Source organism: Erigeron canadensis, chromosome 9 (assembly GCF_010389155.1).
Source record: "Erigeron canadensis isolate Cc75 chromosome 9, C_canadensis_v1, whole genome shotgun sequence".
NCBI classification, from domain to species: domain Eukaryota; kingdom Viridiplantae; phylum Streptophyta; class Magnoliopsida; order Asterales; family Asteraceae; genus Erigeron; species Erigeron canadensis.
The window spans coordinates 34765911-34784174 of record NC_057769.1 but is presented as its reverse complement, the minus strand read 5'-3'; the positions used below and the strand labels follow the sequence as shown (position 1 = coordinate 34784174).

At 32.7% G+C, this 18264-nt stretch overlaps 3 protein-coding genes across 6 annotated transcripts; all 3 read left to right on the top strand.

Annotated features, from left to right (window-relative positions):
• The first annotated feature begins 1224 nt into the window (after positions 1-1224).
• Positions 1225-3105, top strand: LOC122583677. The gene is made up of 6 exons (XM_043756057.1): positions 1225-1618; positions 1703-1784; positions 1882-1948; positions 2129-2311; positions 2416-2476; positions 2906-3105. Exons 1-6 carry the CDS (start codon positions 1225-1227, stop codon positions 3085-3087), a joined length of 969 nt encoding a protein of 322 aa, XP_043611992.1. The 3' UTR covers positions 3088-3105.
• A 1909-nt stretch (positions 3106-5014) lies between these two features.
• LOC122581055 lies at positions 5015-8982 on the top strand. Its single transcript, XM_043753193.1, has 2 exons — positions 5015-5223; positions 7140-8982. The coding sequence occupies exon 2, from the start codon at positions 7178-7180 to the stop codon at positions 8762-8764; it is 1587 nt and encodes a 528-aa protein (XP_043609128.1). The 5' UTR covers positions 5015-5223; positions 7140-7177; the 3' UTR covers positions 8765-8982.
• A 1044-nt stretch (positions 8983-10026) lies between these two features.
• On the top strand, positions 10027-15045 carry LOC122581056 (probable 3-deoxy-D-manno-octulosonic acid transferase, mitochondrial). 4 transcript variants are annotated; one of them, XM_043753196.1, is made up of 13 exons: positions 10027-10264; positions 10596-10689; positions 11460-11502; positions 11876-11998; positions 12099-12218; positions 12296-12374; positions 12468-12584; positions 12695-12792; positions 12932-13022; positions 13137-13256; positions 13363-13433; positions 13551-13728; positions 14763-15045. In XM_043753196.1, exons 1-12 carry the CDS (start codon positions 10078-10080, stop codon positions 13725-13727), a joined length of 1320 nt encoding a protein of 439 aa, XP_043609131.1. In that variant the 5' UTR covers positions 10027-10077; the 3' UTR covers position 13728; positions 14763-15045. The 4 variants fall into 4 exon arrangements, with proteins under 4 accessions (XP_043609131.1, XP_043609130.1, XP_043609129.1 ...); XM_043753195.1 differs by lacking the exon at positions 14763-15045 and adding an exon at positions 13960-14080; XM_043753194.1 differs by lacking the exon at positions 14763-15045 and having other exon boundaries at positions 13551-13823.
• The last annotated feature ends 3219 nt before the right edge of the window (positions 15046-18264 follow it).

The following is an 18264-nucleotide window of genomic DNA, read 5'->3' as shown; positions in this document are numbered from 1 at the left end:
GTTGTCATATATAAACATGTTTCTTTTCTTCTCTATCTCCCTCTCCAGATTCCGGCCCCCACACTAAAACGCCGCTCCATCTTGCCGGAAAAATTGGGTCTCACCTCAAAGCTACAAAAATAACTTCCATCATCATTATTAAATCAACAAAGGGCAACTATCCAACCCTCAACACCACCTCACAACACCTCTGCCGCCACCCCTACGTCGCGCCGTCGTCGCCACACCACATGAAAGTCACCATCGCGCCGCCACAGACACCTAATACCACTCTTTCTTGGTTATTTTCGGTTTCTAGCAAAACCCACTAAAACCTATCTTCTCTTTTGCTTAAAACCTTTAATTGTCAAAGAACATTACTTGCAGCATATGGGCTTTTGGCATCAACGGTTATCGCCATCCAAGAATCACCGGCTAACAAAACAACCGATGGACATAGATGTCCGATCTATGTTATAGTTGTTTCCATTCTGACCCTCGTCTATCGAAATACCATTTTGACCCGTGTATCTCGAAATAGATCTAAAATCCATTTTTTCATTGTATTGCAGGGATGGCCATGGTTGTTATGTGAGAAAGTATGGATGATTATATGGTGAAAGTAACAAATAATTCAATTATTTTTGAAGTTTTATCTTCTTTTAATCATCCCTTGTTTGCAAGTTATGATTGTGGGGCATTAACTGATACAAGATGACTAGATGAGTGGTGTTAATTTTTTATTATTAACGTTTTTGATTATGAATTAGAATTAGTCCTTATTAAGATATGATGTAGGTGATGGTAGTTGATGACTAGTTATAAATAAAAAAAATAAGAAAGGAGGTGGAATTAGTTTAATTAATAAGAAAAAACAAAATGCAATATAAAATAGAAAATGACTGGCTACCTGATAGGAGACCCAACAAAGTTGGTTTAGCCAGGTTTTTTTCTCACAATAAGACGAAATTTTATTTTGACCTCAATAAAGTAAAAAGTGACAAGTTGAAATACTTTCCAGATAAATTTGTCGATAATTTAACTTTATTAATTCAAGTTCCAAAAGATAATTAAAACCAAAAACCGTAGGAGGGATAGCAATACTGTAATTGGTTAAAATAAAACGTTTCATATTCACGATATCATCTGTTAATTCCCAAAAGCCAGTTACAACATATTTGTCACAACTCACAAACAATATCTCACATCAAATCTTACCTTAAATCAATAACAAATTAATTAACAATGGCAACCAAAAGTTCTATCACCAACAGTGTTGTTCATGCTGCTTCCAATGACACTAGTAACAATAAAAACGAAAAAGAAACAACCAAGAATGTGGTCGTTGTTGCTTCTGATGACAGTAGTCCTATCAATGAACAAAATGATAAGAAAGCAACAGGAATCAAGAATGTTGGCAACGTGCCTAATGAGAGTACTCCTAACATCGTAAAAGAAGACGAAAAACAAAAGAAAATTGATACAAGTATTATTTCGTTGGATAAACTTAGTCTTGGTCCTAAAAAGAAACTACTTGTGCTTCCTCTTGGCGGATTCATTGTTCACCGAGCACATCGTAGGGGGCTAAACACCATCCCCAAAAACCGCCGTCCTGATTTCTCTTTTGGAAATTTTTTTGGTGAGTAAAAACTTTTAGTACAATCTAGCCTATGAAGGGTATCATTTAATGTTGGGTATTTACATTATTTGAATATATCTACAGTATACAAAAGGCCATTTTGTGAAGAGTTTTTGAAGTTTTGCTTTGAAAGATTTCATGTTGGAATATGGTCTACTACTAGCGAGTAAGTATATATATTATATATATTTCTTTAAATTTAATTTATATATTTTTAGTTTGATATTATTTATTATTGACTTTTATCTATTTTTTCTTTCTAGGCATAATTTACTAGGAGTGTTGAACCCTGTTATGGGAGATCTCAAAAGCCAGTTATTGTTCACTTGGGTGAGCTGAAACTGTAAACTTACTAATTTTGCTATTACATGAAAAGAACTCTTCGCTAGAAGTATTAATCGAACACTATGTAAAAAAAATTAGGCGACTAATGGTTAGCAAAATCTTTTACTATATACTAACTTGATTGACAAAATACTTATTTTGTGTCATTTGTGTTTACACTTCTAGGATCATAAACAATGCACAAATACAGGATTCACGTGTTTGGGTAGCAAAGACAAACCTTTGTTTCTGAAAGAACTTGATGGTATATGGCAGAAAAAGTACTCGAATCTTGCTTGGTGTGATGGTGAATACTCGGCATCTAACACGTTATTGGTCACTGATCCTGTGAAGGCTCTTTTAAATCCTGTATTACTCTATACCCTTTTCTTTTACTTACCAGTGTTCATGTTAGTTTACGGGTCTATTTACAAACAATTACATAGTTTTATTTTTATATTTTATTTCTGCAGCCAAACACCGCGATATTTCCTCAGAATTATGATCCTGAGGATAATGAAGATGATTTTTTAGGTACAATTAATAATTTACATCTGTACTAGCACTCTAGCTGGTTTCGGATATTATGGCCCATAATGTATGTTATAAAATTGGAAAACAGCCCAAAACTGATGTCGTGCTAGTATGGATTGAAAATGAAGGTTGTGTTGGGTTGACCTGAAAGGCTGAAACACTTTTTTTTTTTTTTTTTTTTTATCTAATTACTATTATAAGTTTCTTATTTATTAGATACATCCTTAGAAAAATTTTATCAATCAATTTAGTAAATTTTATTTATAGCTGCAAAATATGTTCTCGATGGTCGTTATCCGTGAAGTGGCGTAACCAGTGTAACCCATTTTACTTGTTCTTTTTAGCTATATTCATTTTTATATTCTTTATATTTTTAGTTAAAAAAATGAAAAACCCTGTATATATATATAATGGATATATGTTGATTAGGTCCAGGTGGTGAGCTACGAATGTTCTTGGATGGGCTCGCACATGCTAAGGATGTGCCAACTTATGTGAAGGATCACCGGATAGGGGAGCCTGCAATTACATCTTCTCACTCGGATTGGGGCTATTATTCGAAGATAATTCGTGCTCTCGGGAAGAAGGAAATGACTGATCATAAAAACTGATCTGATTTATGAAGTTAATCCGGGCTGTTACTGATTTTCTCTAATAATCTTTTGTTAGTTTGAGAAATAAGCTTTTATATTTCAGTCTAAGAAAGTCTCTGGTTGTAACTTTGGACGTATCAATGTCAAGTACATGTTTTTTAAGAGAATCATGTACTACACTTGATAAGTTTGCATCAATGAATTGTATTTTTTTTTAATCCAAGTTACGTAAGGCAAAAAAAATAATATCCAAAAATAAATATATTTTCAGTCTTTATTATCCTTTTAATGACGGATATTAGATAAAATAATTTTTTTCCAAATGCAACAAACATCATTGAAACCTTATTTTAAGTAACTATGATAAACACAATGAAAAATTTGCATCCACCAAAACATCTTTGAATTACTAAAGGGCCTATTTTATCAAAGTTGGCCCAAAATGTCTCATGATGTATAATCTTACCGGACTAACGGTATTACCAACAAGGCAACAAGACATAAGTCCAATAACCCACAAAACTCAAAACCTATGTCATTCAATATAATTATTTAAATTTTAAATACAACTTATCATCTTCAGTCAGCATAAATAATGGCTCTTTTCTTAATTATAAATCCTTGCTTTGATATAGTATATAAAAAAAAATGTCAGACAAAAGTAGATGCCAACGAATTTGGTGTTAACAAGACAAATTATCCATCCCGACTGCCTTATAAGTTACAAATAATAATAGAAAGATGCTTTTTAAATGTCACTTTTCTTGGCCAAGATGAAAATTGCAATTAGACAATTACGACAATGTAGGACGAATATATTGTTTTGCACCTAAACGACCGGAATCTACAACTTACAACAGGACACAAATAGCCACTGGAAAGAAAAGTACTAGCTGTTTCTAATTACTTTCTACCAACAAGTATACGACAAATTAAAACATATAAATGATTTTGTTCCACTTGGCGAAATCAATAAAACATTGTAAAATCCATATGTATTATAAAAATAATACATGTCTCAAGATATATAAGCTCATGTGTTTATATTCTTGTTAATATTATTCATATATTTGTTATGATTCATACGTATGTCATCGTGTTCATAATTAAGAGAGTTTTGTTTGATCATAATTAATGTATAGTAATAACTATAAACTTCGTTCATATAGATTTGATTTAATCTATCGAAATCTAAAAACAATACGACAACCTCCTTGAAGAAGTGTTGTGATGTATACAACATAAGATGCGAAATCGAAACAATGTTAAAAATTGATAAATGTTAAAACCTATGACCAGTTGTGGATGTAATACCAACTAACTTCCGCATATACTCTTTTTTGACTACTAAATACTTTCATTGATTGGCCCAAGAACACACTTGTAAATTGATACTTACATTTCTAGTAAAATTTTGATGGAATAAAAAACTAGCACTTATATATAATTTTGAAAGCGATTTGTAAGTTGTCTTCTTCTTGTCTATTGCTTGAACCGAAAATAAACCTTGTGCGCGCAAACGATACGCGGGTTTGAGTGATAAGTGGAAGATAAAATTATTTATTTTCCTGGTAAAATTGATCGAAAAACCATTAAAAAGACCCTCTCTATAAACAAAGTTGCTATTTTGCGTTGAGTTTCCTACAAAAGCATATCTTGCGTAATTGTTGGTAATCCGTCGTACTATTATTTAGGATGATTATGTTGCCAAAAACTAGTTCCAAGTTTTATAATAATACCTAACTTGGTAGGCAAAACAATTACATAAAATCGATTTATTTGTAGGCGTATATTTTTGTCGAATCTTTTATCGAATGAATCAAACCATTTTTTTTCCTTTAATCGAATTTTTGACAATAAAAATATACTTAATCTTTCACGTACCACTAACACCACCTCCAATACCACGTCGTATCACAGACATATCACCTAAAGATCCGCAAAACATATGCCAAGAAAAAAAAAAAAAGTCCCTAGGATTCGCCGACTTGGGACGCATTTATTTCGAATCATCCCATCTCTCTCTCACTCGCCATTTCCTTTCCCTCTCTCTAAAAATAAAACCTATACATACATGACATTCTGTCTCTATAATGTTTCTATTTGACCGGTCAATGCTCTGCTTAAAAACCCATCTCAGCTTGTATATTTTTGGTAAGTTTTTCTTGATTCACATATACCCACTTGCATTAATGTCTTAAATCTGTGATTAGTTGTGCAATTTCATGTGAGTTTTGTAAAAAGATTTGATCTTTAGTTTGCATTAGTTTCATTTAATATGATTGCAGTATGAAATTGGGGTTTTAGTTAGTACCTTTTGCTTGTTCATATTTGGATGGATTGTTGCATTGTTGTGTCAAATTTGTGATTTATTTTTGTGAAATTTCATGTTGGTTTTGTGATTTGCTAACAAAAATTAATAATTGAGAGTTAAATGGTTTTTTACTGAGTTTTATATTCTTGTTCATACTTAGATTATGTGCTATTTATAGACTCAAATCTGTAATTTTTTTCGGAAATTCAATCTGGGTTTTGTAAAAAGTTGAGATCTTTTATTTGAATTCTTGTTAGTTTGTTACATTTATTATCTATCAATCTATCATAATGTATGCAGAGTAAATGATTTAGTGGCACTTTCGTAATAAGTGTTTTACTGTCCAAAAATAGTGAATTGATGTGCAATTTCATTTGGATTTTATAAAAAGATGTCATCTTTTGTTTGCATTTTGGTAGTGTAAGCAAAGTATCTTTCTTCAGATGCTGAATGGAGTTTTTTACATATTTTTTTAAACCTACTTTTTTTTTTTGTTGCATTATTGATTCAAATCTGTGGCGTGTTGTGAAATCTCATGTGGGCATGTAAAAGATCCGATCTTTTGCCGATTTCAGACGAAAAGTTGAATATTTTCGGGTGGTTTGTTTCTTTGTTTTTGTTTTAAACTCAGATAGCATGTTGCATTATGAAAATCTGTAATTTGTTGAGAATTTCGTGTGCCTTATGACAAAGAGACGAGATCTTTTTCATTTATTTGATTTTTTAAGCTACGGCTGCTTCAATGTAGATTTAAATCAATTTGGAGTGAGTTTGCAGGATATTGTTTTCCAAGTTCTTACTACAATCAATTGTTGATAGGTCAATTAGAACATTTATCTGGTCTTAATCAAGTGTTACGAAGCTTGATCCCGTAACTCTTTCTTTTCAAAAGCAAATGAGTTAGCGTTTAACTTCATAGTTAACGAGATTTATTGAATAACCAATAGTTTAATTTGATAATTGTATTATAGAAAATTATTCATTGGTAGCTTAATATCTTGAAATATCCAAGTAAATTTTGTTCAAAGGTCTAGGTTTGAATATTGAAAGTAAACTTGCGTTGAGGAAGGAGTAGGTTTTTTACATTGTATTTCTTATATTCAATAATTAGATTAAGAGCCTTTGTTAAAAACTTGACACCAGGTTGTATCTCTTTTTTTTTTCCCCCGGAAAGGAGGGTTTATGTTCATTCTTAAAGAAATACCATAATAATAGAAGTGACACAATTGCAATTCGAGGCTAATGCGATAATAATAAGGAAAGATGTATTAAGCCAATATGGTATGATGGTCTTGCAATTAGGGAAAGAGGTAAATTTTAGGATGTGGATTTTGAAAATTATTACGGTCTATGATTTTGAGTAGTAATAATAATAATAATAGATGTAATAAAAAGTGGTGTTTGGATGTGCTTGCATTGTTTGGAGTTGTGATGATAATATTGTCGACTGTTTGAGTGTTTGACATATTTTAATTTGTGTACAAATTAAAGAATAATATGACCGAAAAGGACATTCTTTTGAAAGATAGAGACATGTCTTGTAAGTTGGGTATGCAAGCCCCCCAATCTAAGTAAGTTAAAAGAAGGGAAAGTTAGGTAATGGTAATATATTCTTTGATAATGAAATTTGTTGCACTCTGTATGAAATGTGTTTACTAAAACAATAAATTATTGATTTTTACCACTTGTTTATTTGGTTGTTAACTTGCTAAAGGAAATCCTGGCTAATTTTGGAAACTTATGATTTATGTATCAGGATTAGTGAATATGTTGGTTGATTAATTATTTTTAAGAATGGGGATCGAGGCAATGAAAGAATTATCATGGTTTAGTCCTATTTGGAGGTCCTCACGGAAGTCGACAGCCTTGGACCCAGAAAGGCCCGTTATTGGAATAATGTCATTTGAAGTCTCCAGATTGATGACTAAAGTAGCTAATATATGGCAGTGTCTGAGCGATAATAAAATGTCACGATTACGAGAAGAGCTCACTAACTCCCTTGGGACACGAAAGCTCGTTTCAGACGATTATGGTTATCTCATGCAGCTTGCATTGATTGAGATTGTTGATAATATTAAGTGTGTTGCAGAAGCAGTTGCTAGGCTTGGGAAAAAGTGCACAGATCCAGTCTATCGTAATCTTGAACACATTTTCGATAACCCCTTGAAGATTGATATAAATTGGTGTGGTTGGGAGTATAAGCTAAAGAAAATGGAGAAACGGGTTAAAAAGATGCAGAGATTTGCTGCGGTTAATTCACAATTATGTGAAGAGCTTGAAGTATTGTGTGAGCTTGAAAACGGGCTGAAAAGAATGCAAGATAGTAATGCAAATCAAATGAAATTGAATGAATTTGAAAAGAAAGTTTTGTGGCAACGTGAAGAAGTTGCTGGTTTGCGTGAAATGTCTACCTGGGTTCGATCTTATGATTACATTGTAAGGTTACTTCTTAGATCTCTTTTCACTATAATCCAGCGAGTGAAGGTTCTTTTTGGAATGTCAACCCAAATTGGATCTCCTAAAGTAAGTGATTACCCAGAAGGTCGCTGTTTTGTTCGCAGTAATTCCATTTCTGCCCTTTCTGTTTATCCCTCTGGAAATATTATTCAGAGGTCGGCGTCAAATCTTGGAGATAAACCAAAAAGGAGACTTCAAACTCACTACCCGCGACAAGCCTTTTGTGGGACGCACACCCCCGTGAAATCAAGAAGTTTGGCTCAAATTGGACCTCTAAGAAAATGCATGACATCTGATCTTGATTCTCCTAAAACCAATGGTACAATTCAATCCGCTTCCGTGTTACTTGATTCCAAGAAAAGATTTTCAAAAGGTCAAAATAGTAAGAAACCAACACTAGGTGATGCAGCTTTAGCTCTACATTATGCGAAGGTGATCATATTTATCGAGAGATTAGCCATCTCACCACACTTAATTAGTCCCGAATCACGTGAAGATTTGTATCATATGCTAACTACAAGTATCAAGAACTCACTTAGAGAAAAACTCAGTATATTCTCTAAAAGTGATGCTTCAAAGGTATATAATCGTGATCTTGCACAAAGCTGGAGTTCATCAATGCAGAAAATACTCGATTGGTTGACACCACTAGCTCATAACATGATAAAATGGCATTCTGAGAGAAATTTTGAGAAGCAACAAATGGGTTCAGGAGGAAATGTCCTTTTGGTGAATACTTTACACTATGCAGATCAAGTAAAGAGTGAAGAGGCAATCACAGATCTTGTTTTGGCTCTTCATTACATTTCAAGATTTGGTAGAGAAGTTAACGATAAAGCGTTTATGGAGTCTGCGTGTGGTACAGATTGTGATGATTATATGCTTCATAACCATAAGTTAGCTTCACTTGCATTATATGACTAATTTAGGCCATAAGTTTTACGTCGTCTTGACAAAATGGCATTCGCGCATCTGGGTATCTACTTATCTTGACCACAAATAACATAGTTTGTTTCCAGATGCATATATGTGATTGTAAATAACATTCCATGTTGCAAGATGCTTGTGGTTTGTTCAAACATGTAACGTATCGTGGCACATTTGAGCTTTACTTTCATGCGTATATTATCTCTTTCAAGGTATCTGTTCAAATTTTGTATCCTCAGATGTTTTCCTCGGTAAATGTATATTGAGTTGCCTATGTTCTTTGTTTAGTAGGATTTGCACTATTATTGCCAACTATGTTGTCATTTGCACATATCTTATTTTTATATCCATTCACAGCATAAAATTGCCCTCAAATTCCGATCTTGAAGACAACTGTCATATGGTATCCCTGGTGATATAACAAATGAGCACTTACAAATGGCCAAAACAAAAGGCTAAGAAATTGTAGACAACGTTTGTAATTGTGTGACATTCATAGGAATTTATACAGTATACTCGAGGATACCCAAAACCAAATATATCCAAAGATTATATGAGAAACATGATCGATCATATCATGGATGCTTAGAAAGTAAGAAGCATTGATTATATGAACCGACTTTGGGCGGGAAGACCCAGATTCAAGTCTTAGGACTAACAGGTCTTGTCTCTGTCTAGATGGGTTGGTCAAGCTAATAATACCCTGTAGTTATTCGGTATCATATACGAAGTTCAGATTATAACGTGTTTAAAAAACAATGAATTAGTAAGTATCGAGTTTTACCCAAAGTTTTACCATTATTGTAGGACCAACGTGTCTCCGTCTTGATGGATTGGGCCAACTAATAATAGCCTTTAGTAAGACGAGAGCAAGTACTCGCGCGTTGTGGCGGTGAGATGGTGGGGTTAATAGGTTATAGAGTGTGATAGCCAAATACCTTACCCATACGGGCTCCGTCCTCGGATTTAAATATTCGTCGAAAGTATATCGAATGACATATCTAATGAAAGAACATGAAATTTTAAGAACGCCCATATAATTTTTATAATTTATCGATGTACAGTTTTTGAAATAAAAATTTTTGAATAAATTGAAAAAATATTGAAACTTAAAATGTAGAAATGGGAGATTTGTTTTATAATATAGTATGTATATATATATATGTAAAAGTATTCCAAAAATTGAAATCAAAGTTACACTTTTAACCCCTAAAAAGTTCCAAATACACATAATTAACTTCTTTCTTTGCCGGAGCAACTGAAATTAGCTCTCAAGCTTCAAAACTGAGAAAAACGGAAAAAATACAAAAATGGGTGAAGTGATATACAACATATACAAAGCAGTTACATATACACTCTCACCATTCATCAATTTCCATATCCGCTTCCGCAAATTCCGGGGCCTTGAACATCCTCTGCGGTGGCCGGAGCGTCTCGGCCGGCCGTCTCTTCCTCGACCACCTGGCCGTCTTATTTGGTTCCACGCTGTTTCCTTAGGTTTATATATGTATATATATATATTTCTTTTAATTTTGTCATAATTGTTACTTTGGGTGTATTTGATAGGTTAATTGTTTGCAAATGTATACAACACTCTAATTGTATATGTATTGTATTAGCTGTGACGTCACAATAGTGATTGATACATACAATAACAATATTTAAAAGTTTGATACAGAGTGTTGTGAAAGTACTACTAACGGAGTAACGGATACGTATGATAACAATATATAAAATTTGACTATATATCAAACACTTGTTGTATTATAATGTATATGTATATTACTATTATTTAAAAAGATTATGTAATGGTATTGATGATGAACAGGTGAAGGAATGTGTGTGGTTCCTGTGATTAAGCGGTGTGTTGAACAAAGACCTGATGTTACTGTTTTAATGACTACAACTACTACTTCTGCATTGTAAGCAAAATTCTGTTAGTTTATTTTTCCATTTGTGTACACGAGTAGATGGAGAACGTCTCCCGTGTTTAGGTTACCCGGAGGCTATCCGGATATGTACTCGTCTTTAGCAGGGTATTCTTTTGTTTCCATTTCCAAACTCTTTTCTTGGCCACCTATAAGATGTTTGCCTAGGGAGACTTGAACTTCGGACCTTTTGTGAGGACATCAGGACCACTAGGCCACCATGGTGGATAGTTACTAGTTATTATGTTGGGAGAAAATTTTATGTAATTAGTTATTGAGTCATACCAATAGGGAATTTGATTATCTTGATAAACACATGGCATGCCTGAATTCTCTAATGCATATACCTCATGATGGTCACATTAAATTTAGTCAATTCTTGTTGTTTAGTATAAGATCGCGTCACTTTCTTAATTGACTAAACTTCCATAAAATAGAACTACACCATGAATATGAGTCCTTTTGTAGCTTATACAAGTTAGCAGCATATGATGTAGTGGTCTTTGTTCCTACATACTAAAATTTACATGACAAAGATGCATTTAAAAGGAGTAACTTATTTGGAGGCATACTTCAGGTGTCAACATATTGACTGTGAATGACTTCTATGAAATTGCACTAAAAGTTTGTCTCTTGTTTTATAAAAGGCGCATGTGCATGTTGAATCCCTTTCCTTTCCCTTGACCCTCATTCCCTGCTCTGGTTTACCTGTTTGCCATTCTATTTCGTGCATTATGGATTAATACTTTTAATTGTCGATACAGTGAAGTAATAAAGACTTTGCTTCCTAGTGATGTCATATATCAGGTATTTACTCTTATATCTCGTAATACAAGTTCCATTTGCAAATTTTCTGCATGTGATCAGTCACCTTCATGATTATTAAACCCTATTACAGTCTGGCATGTGAAAATAATGGCAGTGGCTTTTGTATCGTTAGTTTTCTTTTGTAACGGATTATTAATTTAGAGTAGGAATTTCCGGTAGTAATAATTTGTTATATTCCTTTTTTTGTTTCAACTTTAGGGATTTATTGTTAACTAATTACTAGTTAACATGTTCGTTGGTGGGTGTTAATTAGTTGATGATTAGTTATATAATCTTAGGGTCCCTGCCATGATGTATTAACCTTCTCTTTGTGTATATATAAGTTCACAGAGTAATACTAATATCTTGTCAGTTTGCTCCAGTTGATACACCTGCAGCTGTGAATTCTTTTCTTGGATATTGGAAGCCATATGCTCTTGTGTTAGTAGAGAGTGAACTATGGCCAAATCTTGTTCTTGGTGCCTCAGCAAACGGTGTAAGCATATTTACCCTTTGTATTATTCTGGTCATGAAATGATAAACAACGTTTTAAATTCTTATCTGTTATGTTATTTCATCTTCGTTTCAATGTGCAGGTTATGCTAGCATTAATAAATGCACGAATGTCAATAAAATCATTAAACAATTGGTCAAAACCAGTAGTTCGGTTGCTTACTGCGCTGATGCTTTCCAAATTTTCATTGATACTCCCGTTGGTATGACCTCATTAGTTCATCATTAGAATTATCAATTATATCTCTGTTATGATCTTTATACTTTTGTCCTGATGCAGAGTAATATTCAGGCAATTCATTTTCAGCTGCTACAAGCCCCACCATCTGTCATTAACTTCTGTGGTGACTTAAAACTTGGTATGTCCTTTGACTTTCTTGGATTTGATGTAACGGTTTAATACCAATTATGTTTGATGTTGTCTAATCTTCATATGATTTTCCCTTGCTCAGGTACTGAAGAGTTGTTCAATGTAAGCAAAATTATGAGAAATACAGAAGATATAAAAGAAAAAATTGCAAATAGATGTGTTTGGATGGCTTCATCAATACATAAGGGTGAAGAAGAAGGTGAGGTACTTTGGGGTTAATATGGGTAATTTTGATATGGGTCAGGTTGACACAGACTAATCTTTCCAATATGAAATTTTTATAGATTATCTGATTTTATTTTCCCACAGTAATGTTAGGTGTTCACAGAGCCTTAATGCAAAAGCACCCCAATATCCTTGCTATCTTTGTGCCCCGTCATCCAAATATCGGGCTGGAGATTGCTCATGTATGAGTCTGTAGCTTCTCTCTTAATATTACATTGTAACTTAGAAATTTTCAGTTGGTGTTATACAAATTGTGTATGTTTCATTATTGAAATAAGCTCAAGCAGTAATGTCAACATAGCTGGTGGATGATGTATGCAGGACTTGAAGCAAAAAGGGATTAATGTGGCTCTGAGATCCCGCAGCGATTCACTCACATCTGAAACAAGCATATATATGGTGGATACATTAGGTATCTGTGTGTAAATTTTATGCTGGTGTAATCTCTGTTTACAGTTAGAAAATTAAAAGTGTATTTTTACCCTAAAAAAGAAAGCAACTGTCTATTGTTTAACTGATTGTGTAGGTGAATTGAGGCAATTTTACAGTCTGACACCTATAGCTGTAATTGGAGGCTCATTTTTACCTGGTTTAACTGGCCATAATATTTCTGAGGCTGCTGCTGCTGGCTGTGCTGTTCTGACTGGTGAGTCTAGGTCATGAAAGTCAAAATTGTTTTTGTACTTCATTCGTTTTTCTTTCCTGTTTCCGAACTTCTATAAGTAAGCATTTTTCTCTTTTACGGATATTAGGTCAACATGTTGGTCACTTCTCACATATGGTCATGGCAATGCAGCGATTGAATCCTTTATCTATATTGCAGGTTGGTACTGGTATTTAGTTATCTGCTCTGCGATGGTTGTGGCATTTTTCAAAAGTCAAAACTAGATAGTGAAGTGTTCATTTTTTTGGTAATATGATGACGTGATGGATTGTATAGGTAGGTGGAGGTATGGAACTTGAAGAGATTTTGGACAAGCTCCTCAGTAAATCTGAAGTTCTGGAAGCACGACGCATGGCTGCAAAACAGGCATTTCATGCTCTGTCGAGTGGGGTTATCGAAAATGTTTGGACCCTTCTTCAACACCATATATTTAGAAATGCTATCATCAGATGAGGTACTTCTTACAGAGTCTCTAATAGAGAGAGGCATAAAATTACAATTTTCTCATTTATTATTCACGTCTTTTATATCTTATTTCATTTTGAGACACATACAAGAGGTACATAAGTAGAGTCTTGACTATTATGACCCCCATAACCCCCCCTGGCGAGATCGGGTAGCATTGTTGTTTTAACTATAAACATGAATCTGACCATCCCTAGTCGTGTGTTACTCTAAACTACAGATCAGTGATGTGTACTTGATGGAATCAAAATAGAACCTCTGCAACAAAGATTATCATCGTTAATCACCTATCTTTTTCCAAATAATGAGAAATTTCTGTGTCTCAACAAGATTAAGCTTTACCTAAGTCCGAAATGATCAAGGATGAAATTCACGTGTCCTGTTACAAGTGGAATGTCCATATCTTAGTTAGAAGTTTTCCTCAAGGGATGAATTTATAGCGTACGTATTCGTGTAAATTTGCACAGCAAGATTGAATCATACAAAACGGTAAAACCTAATAGTATGACATGACATCTGTTTTAATCTTTCACATTGAACCTTTGCCTATTTCACTGCATTTTAAAATATCATGCTTACCGACTTTGCTTCTTAATGGACCTACAGTATCAACTACTAAGTTTTGATTTTTAAAATTTTTATGTTTTATGTTTTGCAAAGTACCAATGAAGTTCATATTGCTTCATATTATTAGTAATTTTGATTTTGGTTAACAAGTTTCTATTGACCAGCGGTTAATTATCTCTATCAAATTATCTAGCAAGCTAAACATTGCTTTTTGTTTAGGTAAAATCTAGTATGACAATAGGTATCATTCTATGAAATGAAAAGACAAACACAACTAGAATTGTATATTCATGTGGATAGTTGTTAGAATGAGAGGATTGGATGTTTTGGGCTTTATTCTCCTTGATTGTAAAAGCATAACCATAACTAACACATCTTTATTTACTTTTCTTCTTTTTTTTTTTTGTAACCAACATATCTTTATCTACTTTTCTTTTCTTCTTTCTTGTTTTTTAGTAACAATTTTGGGCTTTTGAAAAAAGGTGACAGTAAATGGAGATAGATCTCAGTGAATCCAAGGAGCAATTATAAATTTATAATAGCTCGATTATTTACCCTTGTATGTATTATAAGCCACCCTACTCTCAAGTCTCAATAGCCAAGGAAGCGATTCATCTGGCTTCTTATTAAACGCCAAAGACTAACATGGCTTAATTTACCTTTGTCACTTGAACTCACAACCTATGGTTTGCTCTTTACCTGTTGGGCCAAAGACCTGTTGGTATTTAAGATTTATATCTGTATTGTGAACAGAAAAGACTAGCAGAAAGGCAAGCCAGGCCTTGGGTATGTTAAATTGTTCAATCTACTTGAGCCTTAGAACCCAATTCTTAAAGACTTGGTGGTGTTATAAATGATCGCATAACCTTGATTAAAAACTGGAAAGTAAAAAGAATCCTATAATATAGCCGCCATTTCATATTTGAAAATCTGGTATCACTAAATTTGTGTCTATTTTATTTTTGACTTTTTTTTTTATCTTTGGTATAGCGTTTATTGCTCGGATAGTATGTGTCTATATGTTTCTTCAATATCATTACACTTTCCCAACCTTATAAAAATTTGCATTGGTAGCTTACGGGGTCATTATTTTTACACTCATATAAAGACCGCAATTTTTCATGTCTAGTGTTATCCATTTTATTGGTGCTTATTTCTATAAAACACTAAATGTCACTGTACCAAATTTTCATCCAACACACTTTCCATATCTAATTCCAAGTTTACAACTGTTGATATGTGGATCTAAAATTTGTCACTAACATCTAAGAGCAGAGGTTCAATCTTTGGCTTGTTTTTTTCTTTTTTGTGTGACTTCTCTTGGAATAGAGCTATATGCTGGGCTTATACTACCTAGTAATTGTCTTCGTTCGCAAGCGTAAAAGGTAAAAGTTATACTCACATGGCCACACCTAGATTTGTCTGAAATGCAAATAGTAGTAAAACTATAAAAGTGGTTACATATCTACGTTGACATGATTGGATATGTTTTGGGTTACCTTTGGTAATCGTAAAAACTGTAGTAGGGACTGTTTATTTGTTCACTCTTTTTACCTTTTTAGGCTTTAGATAAAATGATAGTAACTTTTTTTAAAATATTTTTGAAGGGGATAAATTTGTGTATTGGGGCTTTGTATAACTATTATTTCAATTTTATATTGGAATGTTGTTAGTTATCTTCTAACAGTTTTACCGATAACCGATGTCCATTACTTACGAGAGAATTGTGGACGGATTGGGTGTTTTTCATACGTAACAAAACGAGGGATGGTATGTCTGTGTTTTGTTGCGGGTTTAATTACCATACATTTAAATAATAAAGGGGGAGAAAAAACTGTAAAGATTTAAAAAAAGCTACTAATTAATCTTTAGGACGAAAAATGAAATTATTAATTAGTTCGAGGGACATATGGTAGTATGCTACCACTTGTGGGTAACGTGCATCCCTACAATCTTGTTTGGCCTCCTATCTCAACAAAGAAAATGTTTCCGAATTAAACAACCGATTGTGTGTTTAAGACATGTTCCCATGAACCTCATTAGGTTCATATCCTTTAAAAACATCCAATAAGACGATAACTAAGGTTATTTCAGTTTTGACCGACGCAATAAACACGGTCTACTCATCAAACCTCTTTAAATGTTAAGGTTCGTTTCTTTAAAGAAGTTCTACTCATGTACTTAGGTGTTCAACTTGTTCCATAAAGAATGACGAATGAAATTTCCCTTTGCTCTTTCTTATCAGGTATATATGTATATTTAATACGACTATAATAGCAATAATATTTTACTCTTGTTGTCCACATTAACTTGACTTCCTTCACGATAGTTGTCAAACCTATTTAAGTCCCAGAATTACCTTAGGCATACCAAGATTATGGTACATGAAAAGGTATTTTATGCACACTATAACCTCACATTGACTTTTTTTCTAAATATAATTTCTTTAGATCATGACAATATAATATCAAGCTTGACTTTATATGACATAGTTATTATGTAGCATAATACTACCATGATTTATCATTTTTAGTTTTTATGTTTTAAGCATATATAGTTCAGAACCAAACAAAATTTTATCACAATTTTCATGATACATTTATTCATATTTTTTAATTTCAAATATAATTCAAACGTCACGAGAAAACTAGGGTAACTTTATAACCCCGACCATTAATACTAATTCAGTGTATTGCATTATTATTTAGGCCTTGACCTAGTTACTATTACTATTAATTTTTATACATAACTAGGTTTTTGACCCGCGCGATGTGCGAGCTGTATAAAAAATATATAATACACTTTATATATGAAGAAACGATAGCGAACATATTTCATTAGAATTACGTGATGTGAACTATATAAATAGTTTAGTAATATATAAACATATGGTTGAATAGAAATAGATTCAACCAAAAGCTTGACAAAATATGAACTTAAAGAGATAGAAGGACTTAAGCTATTAAGCTATACTTTAAATTATCATTAAGAATTTAGTAATATGTTTTTCTTCTAGTAATTCTAGTAATTTGCCTTTTGTTGCCACTAAATGATCTACATCTAGAACATGTATCATGTAGTCGTCTTGTTACAACAGAACTCAAAGACATACAATTTGATCTTTAATGTAGAGTGACAATTCCACTACATTTCTCTCCAAAAAAGTTAAAAGTCACATGAAAAATTACAATTGGCTGGATATATAATTCAAAGAGGATAATTTGACTATGCCTTGTGTGTTGAATGTTCTTCTTAACATCCAAAAAGTAAAACAGTTATATTCATCTGAAGGTGTTGCTGCGATTTTTAAAAATGGATTATCAACACCATGGTGGTTTTAATTTTTGTTTAATCTAATTGACTAATCCAGAAGAGGTAGAATGTGTCATTCCAAAAAAGAAAGAAAGAAAAAATTATAGTTTTGAAAACTTCCACATAATCATCATAAGAAAAAAAAGAAAAGAACTTTATGTAATGTTGAATAAAAAAGATAATGAAATATCATTAGGTATAGACGTAATTTTTTAGTTAAAAAGAAGATATTATTTTATCTAATGAGTACAATATATTTATTTATTTATTAATTAATTAATATATATAAGTTTATTTTTTTTCTAAATATATAGTTTATTTTTGAAAAAAATATAGAGTTGACACATAGGATAAAATCTTATGTGGCATTTTTTTAATATAGTTTTAGATTGCAAGAGGGCTTTAAAAAGCTTGGTTAACTATTTTTTTTATAAGAGTTATAGATAAGAAGTAATTAAGGTTGTGTGTTACATTTTAATCATTGTTAGTTTAGTACTCGTATGATAATTATTGTTTGGATTTAACACACACTCATTTATAAGAGTTTACCAAATAGCTAAATCATTTATTTTGGGTAAAAAAAGTTGAGAAATGATGAGAGGAAGCATGCTTTTGAAACTTTTTCATCCATTCCATGTGGAAGAAT